This window comes from Taudactylus pleione, unplaced genomic scaffold (genome assembly GCF_031769625.1).
Source record: "Taudactylus pleione unplaced genomic scaffold, aTauple2 ptg000086l, whole genome shotgun sequence".
Classification (NCBI taxonomy): Eukaryota; Metazoa; Chordata; class Amphibia; order Anura; family Myobatrachidae; genus Taudactylus; species Taudactylus pleione.
Window position 1 is genome coordinate 29,269,376 of NW_028284488.1, and position 16,954 is coordinate 29,286,329.

Genomic DNA, 16,954 nt, shown 5'->3' on the forward strand with positions numbered 1-16,954 from the left:
GACGTGGCAGATGACGCTGCTTTGTTAATTATGCACACCCTTAAAACGCCCGTTTTGACCGTTTGGCACACCTGCGTTCAGATCTCCACTCCCCGTTTTCAAGCACCTTCCCCTGTTACCACCCACAAACGCCTCATCCTGTCACTCAAATTAGTAGGCACTCGCTATTTTGCGAACAGACGATTTCCGACCGCACTGACTGGTTGGTGCATGCGCATTACGACCCATACGCATGCGCAGATGTGCGAACATCGCTCGGAGCGAACGAGCGGCCGCTTACGAGCGGCTCTGAATCAGGCCCTTAGTGATTAGCAGGAGACTCAAAAGGTTTGTTCCTGAATAGATGGAATGACTGTGTGCTCCACTATATCTTCTGTAATTGTTATGCCGCATACATACTAGATGATAAGTTGGACGATATGAATGATAACGATATTGTTATCATTCATCGTGTTCAATATTGTCCAGTGTGTATGCAAGACATTATTAATGATGCGCGCCCCCGCAGATCGTTAACGATGTCTTTCATCGACCATACTTGCAGGGCAACCTGACGATATCATCAGGTTCTTCAAGTACAGGGATGAGGGAGAGTGCCGTCACTCAACAATATCGTTAACAATATCGTGCAGTGTGTATGCTTAATGTTGTTAATGACATTGAGCCCGGCAATGCAGGGGAAACACTTAACGATATCGCTCATGGAGCATATAATTAAGTGTGTATGTAGCTTTAGACACAGGAGCCGATCCTCAGCCATTATGAGTGATAACAATCACACACTAGAATATTGGAATCGCAGTTGTGATCCGTAATGAATCAATGTCAGCATCCGGAGCCAGACGGAGACTGCGAGAGAGGGATTGAGTCACTGCTCTTATATATAAGATAATAAAAATTAGGGGTGTGCACCGGCCACTTTTCGTGTTTTGTGTTTTGGTTTTGGATCTGGATCTTTCTTCGTGTTTTGGATCTGGATTGGTTTTGCCAAAACCACCCTTCCGTGTTTTGGGTTCTGGGTTTTGTGTTTTGGATCTGTATTTTTTTGAAAAAAAGCATAAAAACAGCTAAAATCACAGAATTTGTAGGTTTTTTTGCTCCTATGCTATTATTAACCTCAATAACCTTAATTTCCACTCATTTCCAGTCTATTCTGAACACCTCACACCTCACAATAGTGTTTTTATGTCCAAAAGGTTGCACCGAGGTAGCCGGATGACTATGCTAAGCGACACGAGTGGGCGGCACAAACACGTGACCCATCTAGGCGTGATACTGCAGTGGCAGACAGGATGGCAGTTTGAAAAACTAGGCCACAAACTGTACATAATGCAAAGAAAAAAAAGAGGTGCAAGATGGAATTGTCCTTGGGCCCTCCCACCCACCCTTATGTTGTATAAACAGGACATGCACACTTTAACAAACCAATCATTTCAGCGCCAGGGTCTGCCACACAACTGTGGCTGAAATGATTGGTTCGTTTGGGCCCCCACAAAACAAGCTGGCAATTAATCTGTCCCTGCACAAACTGGCTCTACGGAGGCAAGATGTCATCCTCATCCTCCTCATCCACCGATTCCTCACCCTCTTCAGTGTGTACATCCTCATCCTCACAAAGTATTAACTCGTCCCCACTTGAATCCACCACCACAGGTCCCTCTGTACGTTCTGGAGGCTGGTCTCCCTGGAAGAGCTGATAATTCATTTTGATGAACATCATCTTCTCCACATTCTGTGGAAGCAACCTCCTACGCCTTTCGCTGACAAGGTTCCCGGCTGCACTAAACACTCTTTCGGAGTACACACTGGAGGGGGGGCTACTCAGGTAAAATAGAGCCAGTTTGTACAGGGGCCTCCAAATTGCCTCTTTTTCCTGCCAGTACAGGTATGGACTGTCTGACATGCCTACTTGGATGCTGTCACCGATGTAATCCTCCACCATTCTGTCAATGGTGACAGTATCATATGCAGTGACAGTAGACATGTCAGAAATTGTTGCCAGGTCCTTCAGTCCGGACCAGATGTCCAAACTTGGTCCTGCCTGCCCTGCATCACCGCCAGTGGGTTGCTTAGGATACCTAAGTTTTTTCCTGGCAACCCCAGTTGCGGGAGAAAATGAAGGAGCTGTTGACGTGTCACGTTCCGCTTCAGCTGACAGTGTGTTCACCAGCAGGTCTTTGCACCTCTGCAGGCTTGTGTCGGCTGGAAAGAGAGACACCACATAGGCTTTAAACCTAGGATCGAGCACGGTGGCCAAAATGTAGTGGTCTGATTTCAACAGATTGACCACCCTGGAATCCTGGCAAAGCGAATGAAGGGCTTCATCCACAAGTCCCACATGCCGAGCGGAATCGCTCTGTCTTAGCTCCTCCTTCACTTTCTCCAGCTGCTTCTGCAAAAGCGTGATGAGGGGAATGACCTGACTCAAGCTGGCAGTGTCTGAACTGACTTCACGTGTGGCAAGTTCGAAGGGCTGGAGAACCTTGCACAACACGGAAATCATTCTCCACTGCGCTTGAGTCAGGTGCATACCCCCTCCTTTGCCTATGTCATAGGTGTATGTATAGGCTTGAATGGCCTTTTGCTGCTCCTCCATCCTCTGAAGCATATAGAGGGTTGAGTTCCACCGCGTCTCAACCTCTTGCTTCAGGTGATGGCGGGGCAGGTTCAAGAGTGTTTGCTGGCGCTCCAGTCTTCGGCACACAGTCGCTGAATGGCGAAAGTGGCCAGAAATTTTTCGGGCCACCCAAAGCGTCTCCTGCTCGCCCCTGTCGCTTTTCAGAAAATTCTGCACCACCAAGTTTATTCTGTGAGCAAAACATGGGACGTGCTGGAATTTGCCCAGATGTAATGCCCGCACAATATTGGTGGCGTTGTCAGATATCACAAATCCCCAGGAGAGTCTAAGTGGGGTAAGCCACTGGGCGATGATTTCCCTCAGTTTCTCTAAGAGGTTGTCGGCGGTGTGCCTCTTACTGAAACCGGTGATACACAGTGTAGCCTGCCTTGGAACGAGCTGGCGTTTCTGAGATGCTGCGACTGGTGACGCTGCTGCTGTTGCTGCGTAAGGTGATACATCTACCCAGTGGGCTGTCATAGTCATATAGTCCTTAGACTGCCCTGTTCCACTTGTCCACATGTCCGTGGTTAAGTGGACATTGGGTACAACCGCATTTTTCAGGACACTGAGGACACTTTTTCTGACGTTTCTGTACAGTCTCGGTATCGCCTGCCTAGTGAAGTGGAATCTAGACGGGATTTGGAACCGGGGACACACTACCTCCATCAATTGTCTAAATCCCACTGCACTAATGGCGGATACCGGACGCACGTCTAACACCAACATAGCAGTCAAGGCCTCAGTTATACGTTTTGCTTCAGGATGACTGCTGTCGTACTTCATCCTCCTCGCTAAGGACTGTTGGAGGGTCAATTGTTTAGTAAAAGTAGTGGTGTTCCTACTTCCTCTCTGGGATGATGAATGACTCCCAGCAGCAGCAACAGCGGCAGCAGGAGGCGTAGCAATGCAGGATCCTCCGGAGGAATCCGGGAAAGGAGAGTCAGTCATGCCAGTGACATGGCCTGCAGGACTACTTCCGATCCTGACTAAGGAGGAAATTGACGAGGAGGGAGTTGACGGTGTGGTTTGCAGGCGCTTGGATACAACAGGACAACGGGATTTAGGTGTCCCTGGACTGCTTACGGTCTTAGCCAAAGTTTCTGAACTTGACAGTAACTTATTATGAACGCGCTGCAGGTGCCGTATAAGGGAGGATGTTCCTAGGTGGTTAACGTCCCTACCCCTACTTATTCCACCTTTACATAAGGTACATATGGCAAGACAGTTGTTGTCCGGATTTGGATAGAAATATTGCCAGACCAAAGAGGTGGAATGTTTGGTCTTCTGCCCAGGCATGACCGTGATGGGCTTTTTCATCCCACGGACAACAACTGTCTCCCCCGGAGCCTGATTTAAACAAACCACATCACCATCAGAATCCTCCTCGCCAACTTCCTCCTCAGCGCCAGCTACACCAGTATCCTCATCCTGTTGTACTTCAACAGTGACATCTTCTTCAATTTGCATATCAGCAAGTGGACTGTGGGTGCTCCTTTCAGCACTTGCAGGGGGCGTGCAAATGGTGGAAAGAGCCACCTCTTCCCGTCCAGTGCTGGGAAGGTCAGGCATCGCAACCACCACCACACTTGGACTCTCCTTGGGGATTTGTGATATCTTCTTAGAAAGCACAGTTCTTCGCTGTGCTTTTGCCAGCTTAACTCTTTTGTTTTTTTTAGTGGGAGGAGGGCTTCCATCGTCATGTGAAGCTGTACCACTAGTCATGAACATACTAGGGATCGACCTTAGCCGTTCCTTGCCACTCCGTGTCGTAAATGGCATATTGGCAAGTTTACGTTTCTCTTCAGCTGATTTAAATGTTTTTTTCAAGGTCATTTTCCTGAACTTTGTCATTTGGGATTGTATGTGCCCTCTATTATGACATTGGGCATCGGCCTTGGCAGACGACGTTGATGGCATGTTATCGTCTATGTCATGACTAGTGGCAGCAGCTTCAGCACTAGGAGGAGGTGGTTCTTGATCTTTCTCTATTTTATTTTTATCGGAGAAAGTTTGGTCCTCCATTTATGTTATATCGATTTGATATATACGTGCGGCTAAACACAGAAAATATTTTTTTATTTTTGCTGGAGAGTAGTGCACTTTGTGGGTTACACCAGCCTTTAAGAAATGAGCCAGCCGGCTCTTTACTTATGGGACACAGACGCACGCTGGGCGCTGCTCCTTTGTTGATGCACGTGCGGCTACTGCGCACACAATTCACAAACACAGAAAATAATTTTTTTTTTGGTTTGGACTGGAGTGTACTTTGGGGGTTACAGCACCCTTTAACGGTCAAGCCAGCCGGCCCTTTATTTATGACACAGGCGCACGCTTGGCACTACTTTGTTGATGCACGTGCGGCTACTGCGCACACAATTCACAAACACAGAAAATATTTTTGTTTTTGGTTTGGACTGGAGTGTACTTTGGGGGTTACAGCACCCTTCAACGGTCAAGCCAGCCGGCCCTTTACTTATGACACAGGCGGACGCTTGGCACTACTTTGTTGATGCACGTGCAGCTACTGCGCACACAATTCACAAACACAGAAAATATATATTTTTTGGTTTGGACTGGAGTGTACTTTGGGGGTTACAGCACCCTTTAACGGTCAAGCCAGCCGGCCCTTTACTTATGACACAGGCGCACGCTTGGCACTACTTTGTTGATGCACGTGCAGCTACTGCGCACACAATTCACAAACACAGAAAATAATTTTTTTTTTGGTTTGGACTGGAGTGTTCTTTGGGGGTTACAGCACCCTTTAACGGTCAAGCCAGCCGGCCCTTTACTTATGACACAGGCGCACGCTTGGCACTACTTTGTTGATGCACGTGCAGCTACTGCGCACACAATTCACAAACACAGAAAATATTTTTTTTTTGGTTTGGAGTGTACTTTGGGGGTTACAGCACCCTTTAACGGTCAAGCCAGCCGGCCCTTTACTTATGACACAGGCGCACGCTTGGCACTACTTTGTTGATGCACGTGTGGCTACTGCGCACACAATTCACAAACACAGAAAATAATTTTTTTATTGGTTTGGACTGGAGTGTACTTTGGGGGTTACAGCACCCTTTAACGGTCAAGCCAGCCGGCCCTTTACTTATGACACAGGCGCACGCTTGGCACTACTTTGTTGATGCACGTGCAGCTACTGCGCACACAATTCACAAACACAGAAAATAATTTTTTTTTTGGTTTGGACTGGAGTGTTCTTTGGGGGTTACAGCACCCTTTAACGGTCAAGCCAGCCAGCCCTTTACTTATGACACAGGCGCACGCTTGGCACTACTTTGTTGATGCACGTGCGGCTACTGCGCACACAATTCACAAACACAGAAAATAATTTTTTTTTGGTTTGGAGTGTACTTTGGGGGTTACAGCACCCTTTAACGGTCAAGCCAGCCGGCCCTTTACTTATGACACAGGTGCACGCTTGGCACTACTTTGTTGATGCACGTGCAGCTACTGCGCACACAATTCACAAACACAGAAAATATTATTTTTTTTGGTTTGGACTGGAGTGTACTTTGGGGGTTACAGCTCCCTTTAACGGTCAAGCCAGCCGGTCCTTTACTTATGACACAGGCGCACGCTTGGCACTACTTTGTTGATGCACATGCGGCTACTGCGCACACAATTCACAAACACACAAAAAATATTATTTTTTTAGCACTTGGGGGGAGCACCCCTGATGGACAGAGCACCCCCTGGACAACACTACAGCACCCCTTTAGGACTGGGACACTGCACAGGACTTTGGAGTGGATACAGCCCCTATGGAGAACTGACTGCACAACACAGTCCAGCCAGCCCCTATGGACTTTGAAGTAGTGGACACAGCCCCTATTAACAACAGCAGCACAGCACAACACAGCCAGCCCCTATGGACTTTGAAGTAGTGGACAACAGCAGCACAGCACAACACTACTCTGCACTACACTACACTACACTACACAGCCCAGCCAGCCCTAACTCCCACCCTCCCTCTTCACTGTCCACAGCCGAGTGAGAAAATGGAGCCGACGCGGGTACCTTATATAGGATCCAAAACCCGCGAGATTCGGAAGGCGGGATGATGACGTTTAGCCTCGATTTCAGATCCGAGTCAGGCGGGAAAAGCCGAGCCTGACTCGGATCTGCCTCGGATCGGGGGAGGCTCGGGGGGGTTCGGATTTCAGAAATCCGAACCCGCTCACCCCTAATAAAAATACAATGTAGTACCCACAGCACATTATATAATACCTAGCGGCGGCTCTTACTCTCTATGATGAGGGGAGCTGCTGCCACTGTAAATGACAGGATCACTCACTACCTCCTACGGTCTTGTCTCCTCCTCCTGGCCGTGTCCCAGCGCCTGCACAATCGATCTGTCAGGCGCCAGGACGACACATGCACACTAGCGGTAAAGAGCCACTTATGCGCATGTCACCGGCTGGCGGAAAGGCAGAGCAGCGGCTTCCTCCTGGAATCCGCTGTCTCCTAAGAGCAGCCCCTGACTGGCAGTCTCAGGTGGAGTAGACACCTCTCCCTGGGGCTGCCTGTTGTATATGTGACTTGCAGGGGGCGCTTCCAGTAGGAAGCCACTGGTAGTCACAGTGTAGCCACTGGCGTCACAAGTGGGGTGCGGGAGGTGACACCAAAGCACCCTCAGTTTTTAAAAACACGGGGGGTTTGGGCCGCGTGGCCATGCCCCCACGCGTGAAGCCACGCCCCCAACACGCAAGGCCACGCCCCTTATTTGCTGTAGCTGCCCGCACCAGGTGCAATGCAAGGTAGGGACACCACTGAGTGTAGCCAGTGCAGTCATGGATTTTGCTGTGGGGGGGGGGCTGCAGCCTCGCAGCCCCTGGGCAAAATCTGCCACTGATAATACCCAATAATTGCATTCTATATAATACAAATTTTAGTGTACTTCAGATACAGATGAAATAAGCTTGTATCATAAAGTTATGTAGGACCTCTGGGCCTGATTCAGAGCCGAACGCTCTGACCAGAGTGCTCGCTCTGAATCAGGGCCCTCCTCCATGAAAATGGAGCATCCTCCTGGAAGCTCGCATAGCTGTGGGTGACCACCCACAGCTTATGCGAGCGTCCATGATGATGGTCGCGATGGTCAAGACCATCGCGACCATCGGGCTTGCGACGGAGACCCTGTGGTAGGGTCTCGCTGCCGCAAGCCCTGGAGTGATTTTGACTCTATCAGAGCCAAAATCACTCCCACTGACATCACTAGTGATGTCAGTGGGGCCGGCTTCAGACGGTAGGCGTTGGGAACGCCTCCGTCTGGCAGGCACGCCCCCGGCACGCCCACCAAAGGGGGCGTGCTGTCAATCAACATCGACAGCACGCCCCCTTTGGTGCGAGACCTGGAGCGACGGAGAGCCCGTCTCTATCCGGATCTCGCGCATGTGCACGACGGAGCTCCCTCCGTTGTGCAGTGGGGCAACATTGACCCGCTTGCGAGCATCCTGCGCTCGCAAGCGGGTCTGAATGACCCCCTCTGTTCACTGATGTCTGAGGATATCTTACATAAAATCCAAGAAAACACTATTTAATCAGAAACGGACTTCCATAATGAAACACAGTAAAAAAATCTCAAATACACAATTAAAATCTGCTCATAATTAAAAATTAATGGTATAGCTATTATTTCGTATCACTAATTGGCTGGAAATTGTCTGCTATTATTTTGGAGTCTAGGATGGACCCTGCTGCGGTTAATGATTCAAAAAGTTTCCTTCTGATGTACAGTTTTTACTGTATATCACATAGGAGGCTTTTCATATCATCCACAGCAGCAGGGTTTGTCTTTTGACTGCAGAATAGTTCAGAACCAGCAATTGAGTGGCCAAGTGTAAGCTGTACAATTTGGTTTCTAGTGATACGGTTGCGTCCCCTTATTAGACAATGACATTTGGGAGTACAGATTAATGTCAGGCCTTCTTAGTGATATAATTATAGAACTTAAAGACATTATGAATTGTATTCTTCTAGCTGACCCTGTTATGTATAACATAACTCCTCCTCTATCTGTGCAATCTGTGTCACACAGGTTGGATATCTTTAGTTATAATTCATATTGATAATTGTATAAGTTAGAAAAATTATACGTCTATACTTAGTATGTTAAACATTTTTGTTTCCAGGCATCATATTAATTGTTCCTGAAACATTTCCTATATTGACAACACTTTACACTGTTCTTGCTAAGGATCCAGATAAAGGTGATGATGTAAAGGTATGTTTTTGATGTTGGTATTTAATGCCAAAATGTAAATAAATCCCATAGGGGTACATGTATCAGTTCAACAGTGGATGAAAATGCAGATCATTTCCACTTATCCATCAACAGGAGCTTTGCACAGCTATCCTTCGGGGTATAGGAGGTGGTATGCACGGGCAGATGAAGTGCCAGAGAAGGAAAGAATGCATGTATGCGTGGTAATGACATGTATCCTTTCCACTCCATTATCTCCTCCTTTAGAAGCCTTTATAATTACTGACCCTAAGGATCCCTCTCCCAAAACAACGGTCTAACGTTATCAAAAAATAGTGTTTTCTGCCGGAGCCAAGCTTGGAAAATTTGACAGCTTTCCGTCCCAACAGAAATCTATGGGGGCTGCAGCTGCTGTCGGAAATGGAGAGTCCGCGACAGATATCTAGGTATCTGCTGCAGTCCCTCCACCATAAGATATTGGGGTGATACCTAATATTTGCAAGCAACCCCCCAACCCCTCCCCACATCCTGAAAATGGGTGTTTCTGGGCGATGAAATGGGAAGCCATGCCATCGCTGCTGCCGAAGTCAGCAAGGTAACGAGCCACCTGCCATGCCCGCAGCCATGCCCGCCTTATCACGCAGCAGTGGTGAACGGTGTGGGATCTCACTGTATCCCGCACCGTCGCGACACTGGTGGTGTATTGGGCTGCTGGGACCGGAGATCAGTCGCCAGCTCCGGTCTCCACGGCCTATACACTTCCAACATAGTGGAACAGTGGTTAATACTTCTGCCTCAAAATACCAGAACCATTCTGACTAGTTCACTGTGTGGTATTTGTGAGTCCAGTATTCTTTGAAGTGCTCTAGTGTGTTCTCACTCCTGTACTGTGCCAATTTTTTGATGTTTGCACTCTCGCATTCGAACATCAACATGGCTAATATTTTTACTTAGAATACACACAAATTGGACCTTTTTTCCTGAAAATAACATTAGTATTTTACTATTTTTGCTCCTTCTAAATTACAAAGCAAATTTTTTTGTAAAAACAAATTGAGATTTCAAGAAAGTGCATTGAATAAAGTTTTTTTTATGAAAATCAAAAAGAAATACATTGTAATTTTTGCTTCAGCATTAAGTCACTTTTCCGAAACCGAAAAAAGGAGGTTTCTACACAGAGGTTTTCATAATAAAATATGCCGATAAAGCATCTTTTCAACTTTGATAAATTTCCCTGTCAATGTTAAAAATGGGTTTGGGCAAGTATAACGGACATAGGGGGTCATTCAGACCCACTCGCAAGCGGCAGTACGCTCGCAAGTGGGTCGATGTTCCCCACTGTGCATGCGCACGACGGAGGGAGCTCCGTCGTGCGCATGCGCGAGACCCGGCGAGCGACGGGCTTTCCATCGCTCGGGGTCTCGCACCAAAGGGGGCGTGCTGTCGATGTTGATTGACAGCACGCCCCCTTTGGTGGGCGTGCCGGGGGCGTGCCTACCAGACGGAGGCGTTCCCATGGGAACGCCTACCGTCTGAAGCCGGCCCCACTGACATCACTAGTGATGTCAGTGGGAGTGATTTTGGCTCTGATAGAGCCAAAATCACTCCAGGGCTTGTGGCTGGGAAACCCGACCGCAGGGTTTCCCTCGCAAGTCCGATGGTCGCGATGGTCAAGACCATCGCGACCATCTTTTTGCACGCTCGTATATCCTGTGGATGGAGACCCACAGCTATACGAGCGTCCAGAAGGACGCTCCATTTTAATGGAGGAGGGCCCTGATTCAGAGCGAGCCCTCTGGTCAGAGCGTCCGGCTCTGAATCAGGGCCATAGGGTAATCCCATCTATGGAAACATTTTATTTTATGTACTGTAACACGGTGATATTGTCTGGCGCTTGCAGGCAAAGTCGGTTTAAGAGAGGAGGGGGACCATGTGCAGACTCTGTGCAGGGCCTCTCCTCTCTGTTAGCGCATTAGACTGGCTTTGTGCAAGTGCAGGTCTCTGGGAACATGGCGCCTGTTCCATGTTCAAGGTGGCTTCTCTACTGCACATGTGCAAATCTCCAGGAAAATGGGCCAGCACAATTTTCCCGATAATTTCTGCTGCCCTGCAGTGCCGTCCGATGCGGTATTCCAGAGATGTATAATATGGGCGCAGCATGTCCCCATTATAGATATGCCACTGCTCGCAGGTGGTCACAATACAATAGATCAGGGGTTCCCAACCACGGTCCTCAAGGCACACTAACAGTCCAGGTTTTAAGGATAGCCATAGTTGAGCACAGGTGACTTAATTAGTACCTCAGTTTTTTTTTATTTAACCATCTGTGCTTAAGCATGGATATCACTAATACCAGGACTGTTAGTGTGCCTTGAGGACCGAAGTTGGGAATCACTGCAATAGATGCTATGGGTCCACATTATTTGAAAGAGGGGACTCCTCCCAAGCTAACTATGTGGGAAAGAATTGGTTTAGGTGGTTGAAGATTAATCTGGTGATTGTTAATGTACTGTTTGATGTTGTTCAGCTGTACAATGCTAACATATAATAAAGGTACTGTTGTTTTGTTCATGCGATCAAGAGCCATAAGGTACTCAGGTACCTCAGAAATGTGCATCCATGTGCTGCAACGCATAGTAACCAAACATTTGCCTTTTGTTTACATTTTTGGATCTCACAAATAAATACATCTGTAATCTGATTGATTTGTTATGATTTACAGTACAGTATATATTTGTGCATCATGTCAATAAAAGAGGTACTTTGTTAATATTTATATACTGGGTTGCACCATATTTTACTAATTTAATTTCCTAATTATTGTATTATTTCTTTACATAGTTTGAAGTATCCCATTCTTCTCTTAAATCTGACATCTTTTTCATTTTGAATAATGAAACTGGAATTATTTCTACCACTGACCAACCTTTGGACTATGAATCAGACACAAAGGTATGAGATAATGTTGAAATGGGTGTTAAATTTGTAAAGTATACATACAGTTGGTATTTGCATTACTTTAACTTTCCAATTGGAGTACAGTACTGTAGTATAAAAATATTCATATTTATTTTTAAAGTTTAGTTCATTTAATTTGTATATAATTTTGTTTACGTGTAGTTGAACATCATTTAATTTGTCTTTAAATTGAGAATACCCAGCGCCCAACCATAGTGTGTGATTATGATGTCAATCTGTATGTGTCCTATACAAAGGACCAAATGACAAAATTCTACACATAGCAGTAATGTCAGAATCAGTATAATCATATGTATCAAATAAAATGCAATCTCTTCATTAATCAGCCGGCTATTATGATGTATAACATATACCACCACAAACACAGGATGTCGGATTACGCAGAGCAGAGCCCATAGTAGTGGTAGTGCCCCTTATGCAGTGCCCCCAGGAGTGGTGCCCCTTATGAAGTGCCCCCTGGAGTGGTGCCCCTTGTAGTAGCACTTCCAGTAGTAGTGCCCCCAATTGTAATGCCTCCAGTAGCAGTGCCCCCAATAGTAATGCCCCCTGAGTAATGCCCCCAGTAGAAGTGCCCCCAGAAGCTATGCCCCCTTTAGTGCCACTTACACAAAAAAAAAAACTAACCTTAAGCCCTGCTCCTGCATACCTCCAGTCCGCCTGGCTGCCCTGAGTCCTCTGAACTATGGGTGAGACGTCATGACATGCCCATGGGGGGAGCAGAGTCGGAAGCCGGAGCTCAAAAGTGAGCTCCAGCCACTGGCTGCCGCTGGTGCTGTGGGGAGGGAGCTGGGCACCCACTGGTAACAAAATCTCAGCGGGTGCCCGGAAAATGGAACCTCCCTACGGCACTGGGCTAAGGTGGGTGGGAGGAGGCTGAACTGGTTCCGTCTCCAAATAGAAGTGATGGAATGCAGTTCCGCCCCGTTCTGGCCCACTTTAACCGCTGCCCCTCTCCACATCTCTCCCTTTGCCCCCCCCCCTTGCTTACCTTTAGTTGTGATCGTTGGAGCTGTTCTGCAGCATCCCTCATCAGATTGGACACTTCCTGTCTGATCTCTCACAACTCACTGTATTGTAGGACCCCATTCAGCAAAAGGTAGCTTCATGATTCATGTTTTCCACTGACAGGGCCACTTCTGCACGCTCCCCTCACTAATCGCAACCACCCCCCTCTGCTCCAATATGTGCCCCAAGCCCTCTCACCCCATGCTGAAAAAAAATAATAAAAAAAATACACTGGGCGGCCTCGTTAGGCCACTGGCCGCCATGGCACCCCAGTGAGAGCGCAGCGGCACCCCAGGGAGCTGCGGTGCACAGTTTGGGACCCACTGCATGAGCACTATAATATGGGAATTAAATTGCTGTGAAGGCAAAATACAAGTTGTACATAGAATTTGGTCCTGTTTAGATATTTAAAGCACATTTAAAGATCACAATTTATCCTGACTATGCATTTACATTAAAAAAAAAATGTGCGTACTGAACAAATTAATAACTACATTAAAAACTCCAAATGATGATGTAGATGATGATGCTCCCTCACTTTAATTTTGGTTTTGAGAGTAGGATAATCATTATCCGCTTTGGCATGTGTGAAAAAACTGGTCACCTTCCTGCAAGTTAAAGAAGCCTTTTGATGCAAGTTTGTATTTCTTTTATTCAATATGGTTCATAATGTCAGGCCTCCCATCAGACCTCCCATCATGGCATAACACAGTTTCATTGTTGTTTCTTAACAAAAAGAAAGTCTGAATGCAATTTATCAGTTATCTAATATTTTCTGTTAGGTGGTGGCATTCTTAAATAATTATAAAACTATGAGATTTAATATAAATGATGGGAGACAAACTTTTGAGTCAAAAGACCCAATACTAAATTGTAATACAAAAATACCTTATTGCAGGGTAATAGTCTAGTTTGCATTTACTAATATAGACTAGACTTTGCACAACAATTTGTAGTGTGAAAAAATGTTTTATCACACAGAGTAAAAGCACGTAAAGCCAAGTAAACTTGAAATACTATATATACACAGTGGTCAAAGTGGAAATTTTGAAGTGGGGGTTTGGAAAATCTAAGGCTGTACTTATGCGCAAGACAGAAAAGTTGGCATGGCCAGTCAAAAGGGGGCGTGTCCTCCTTAAGATGTGTCTTCTTTTCATCAGTGTAATGTCCCACACCTAGTACCTTTTATACACATTATGCCATGCAGTAGTAGTGCCCCTTATAACACATTATGTCAAACAGGAATGCGTCTTACACATTATGCCACACAGTAATGCCCTTTACAAGAGATGCCACACAGTAATGCCCTCTACAAATTTGTAATACAAATGATGTCACCCAGTATTAATGCCTCTTACACTTTATGTCACATTGTAATGCCCCTAATAACATTAAACCCAACAGTAAAGCCCCCCCATCCCTGCAGCCTCTTACCTCCCCCTTGTGTCCCTCCAGCAGCCTCAGTCTTCTCTCCATGTGGATTTGGTGCAGAGCCCGGAAGGCATCTATGTAGAGACAGCAGCACCGCGCCATCATTTCAAATCTGGCGCTCTAAGTGAGCCACCATTGCGGCAGCTCCTGATTGCCTGCCGGTCCGCGTGCTCCAATTTGCTCATGGATAGTACCAGATTCTAAATGATGGTGATGCGATATTGCTGTCTCTTCATACATGGATGTCTGTTGGTGCGCCAGCTGTAATCACCACCAGATCTACCTGCAGGTAGCACCGGTATACCATACTGTTATATACAGGCACACGGTGAGCAATTTTTTTGTACAGGTGGCACTCACATTGACTTACAGTCATCACTCTAAGACCCGAAGTTGGTGAACAGCACAAACAAGCGGCAGCACTCGGAGACTCGTTCAAATAGTCAAAATAGTGTATTAGACAAAATACATATGTGACACCAACGTTTGGGGACACGCACCTCCCTTTTGTCAAGGCATGTGTTAAACAAAACAAAACTACTAACCTTAAATAGAAGATAGAAGCCCACCAAGTCTGAAGTGCACCAAAGCAACGGGGATTCAGACTTCCGTCGTGCCCCCCATGAGTGACGTGAAGGCGATGGAAGTCGGAATGCCCGTTCCTTCGGTGCGCTTCAGTGTCCAGTTTGTACACAATATATTATGTCAATGAACTGTCATATAGATAAGAGCGCCTGTGTGTCTGAATAGTGTATTATAAATACTACAGCTGCATTTACTATTTAAAGTACAATGAATTACAAGCGCAAATGTCCATCTTTTTCCCCTTTGAAAATCATATGGGAATCTTTCCTGCTGCACAATGAATGCTAATTATTCATTAAATCATGCAGCAACCATGCAAGTAAATATATATAATCAGTGGGAGGGGTAAATCAGTAGCAGTTGCTTATCGCCAACACCCTCAGTGTATATTTTGCTCCAGGGGTTGAGCACCTGAAAATATGACTCCTGACAGGCACATATACTGTATATCCTCTAACACAGCACTACAGAATTTGTTGGTATTTAACATAAAAGGTAATAATAAGCAATATATTGGAATACAGATGTGCCCTCCCTTATTGTTGCTCAGGTCGTGCCCTATAGATATCTTAGATACTGTACTGTAAGCTGTTAGAGGCAATGTCAACATTTAACCAGAGCACAAGTCTCATCATGAAAACATCTCAATTTGTGGAAGGCTGCACGTACAACATATTAGCAGTCGAGTTTGCGACCTTTACGCATGAAAAATCCCTGTTCACCTCTGCTCTGGTGGTTTGCCGTAGTGTAAATCTGCAACTTTATAGCATCTTCTTCCACAAGCAGCGGAACTGAGATGATTCAATACAATACGGGTTTGCAAATTATTCACAGGAACATGCAAAATGAAATACTGTATATGATATAATATTGATAACAAATCAATTTCAAAATTATTTTTCAATACCCCTGTCCTCAATGGGAATTGAACCCAGGTTGAACACTATGGCCCTCATTCAGACCAGGTCGCAAGCGCTGAGCGCTCGCAACCGGGTCGATGTTTAGGCCCTGTGCATGCGCAGCGGCCGCACTGCGTGTGCACAAGCTCCGGAGCGGGAGAGAAATTCTCTTGCTCCGGACCTCACTACAAAAGGGCCGGCTGTCGATGTTGATCGACAGCTCGGCCCTTTTTGTAGGCATGGCGGGGGGGTGGTTTCACAAACGGAGGCGTTCCTTAAGGAATGCCCTCCATTTTGTGGGCGGCTGCACTGACATCAGCAGTGATGTCAGTGGGGAGCTTCCTGCTCGATCAGAGCAGGAAGCTCCCTGGGGATTGCAGTTGCCGAGACCCAACCTTAGGGTCTCGTCGCAAGCCCCGATGGTCGCGATGGTCTTGACCATCGCTACCATCAACCTGATCGGTCGCTAAAGCTGTGGGTGGTAACCCACAGCTTAGCTAGTGACCAGGAGGCCGCACTTAAAAACACAAGCAGCCGCCCTCATTCAGAACGAACGCTCGCTTCTTGCGAACGCCTCTGAATGAGGGCCTATATCCTCAACGGGACATTGGATATTTTACGCATGCACAATGTCAATACGTTTATCAAAAGCGACATCTGGTGGACGTAAACCTTATTACACTCTTCAGCATCTCAGTACACTATAGACAAAATACTGTACATGTCGTATCGATGCTAAATGAGCGAGGACATATCTGTATTACTATTATCCTGGAACTTAACACATTAGGGTGCCAGGATCCCATTTATCCTATGTTAGTAGCATAAGAAAAAATAATTCATATATAAAATGATAAAAGAAAAAGGCAAGTAATTTTTTTGTACTTCTAGAAATGTGTGCTCTCGATCATGGTGAGTAACGTGAAGAGTAACCCAATGTCCTGCACAGGATTAATCACAATCAGTCTGCAAAATGAAAATGATGAACATCCTATTTATTTGTAAGAAAAACATTTCTCTATTATGTGATGTCGTACTGGGGGATGGATTGTAATTTTTGTGTATTATCTAAGAAAAATGCTTTGTTGATACTGGCATATTATTATAAACACACGTATCCCGTTACTCAGAACTGACTTAAGATGCCCTACTACAGAGTGTATATTTATAGAAAATGCTTTCTGATGGGATAAGGAATATATTTACACATTT

General features: G+C 46.2%; 1 protein-coding gene across 1 annotated transcript in view; it reads left to right on the top strand.

Moving 5' to 3' along the window:
- The window catches only part of LOC148529242 (cadherin-related family member 4-like), a 153,434-nt gene that overhangs the window by 60,838 nt on the left and 75,642 nt on the right, over positions 1-16,954 (top strand). The window contains exons 9-11 of the mRNA XM_088468650.1: positions 8,773-8,864; positions 11,685-11,795; positions 16,634-16,743. Coding sequence (XP_088324776.1) covers positions 8,773-8,864; positions 11,685-11,795; positions 16,634-16,743 — 313 coding nt within the window. The remainder of the gene's footprint in view (positions 1-8,772; positions 8,865-11,684; positions 11,796-16,633; positions 16,744-16,954) is intronic.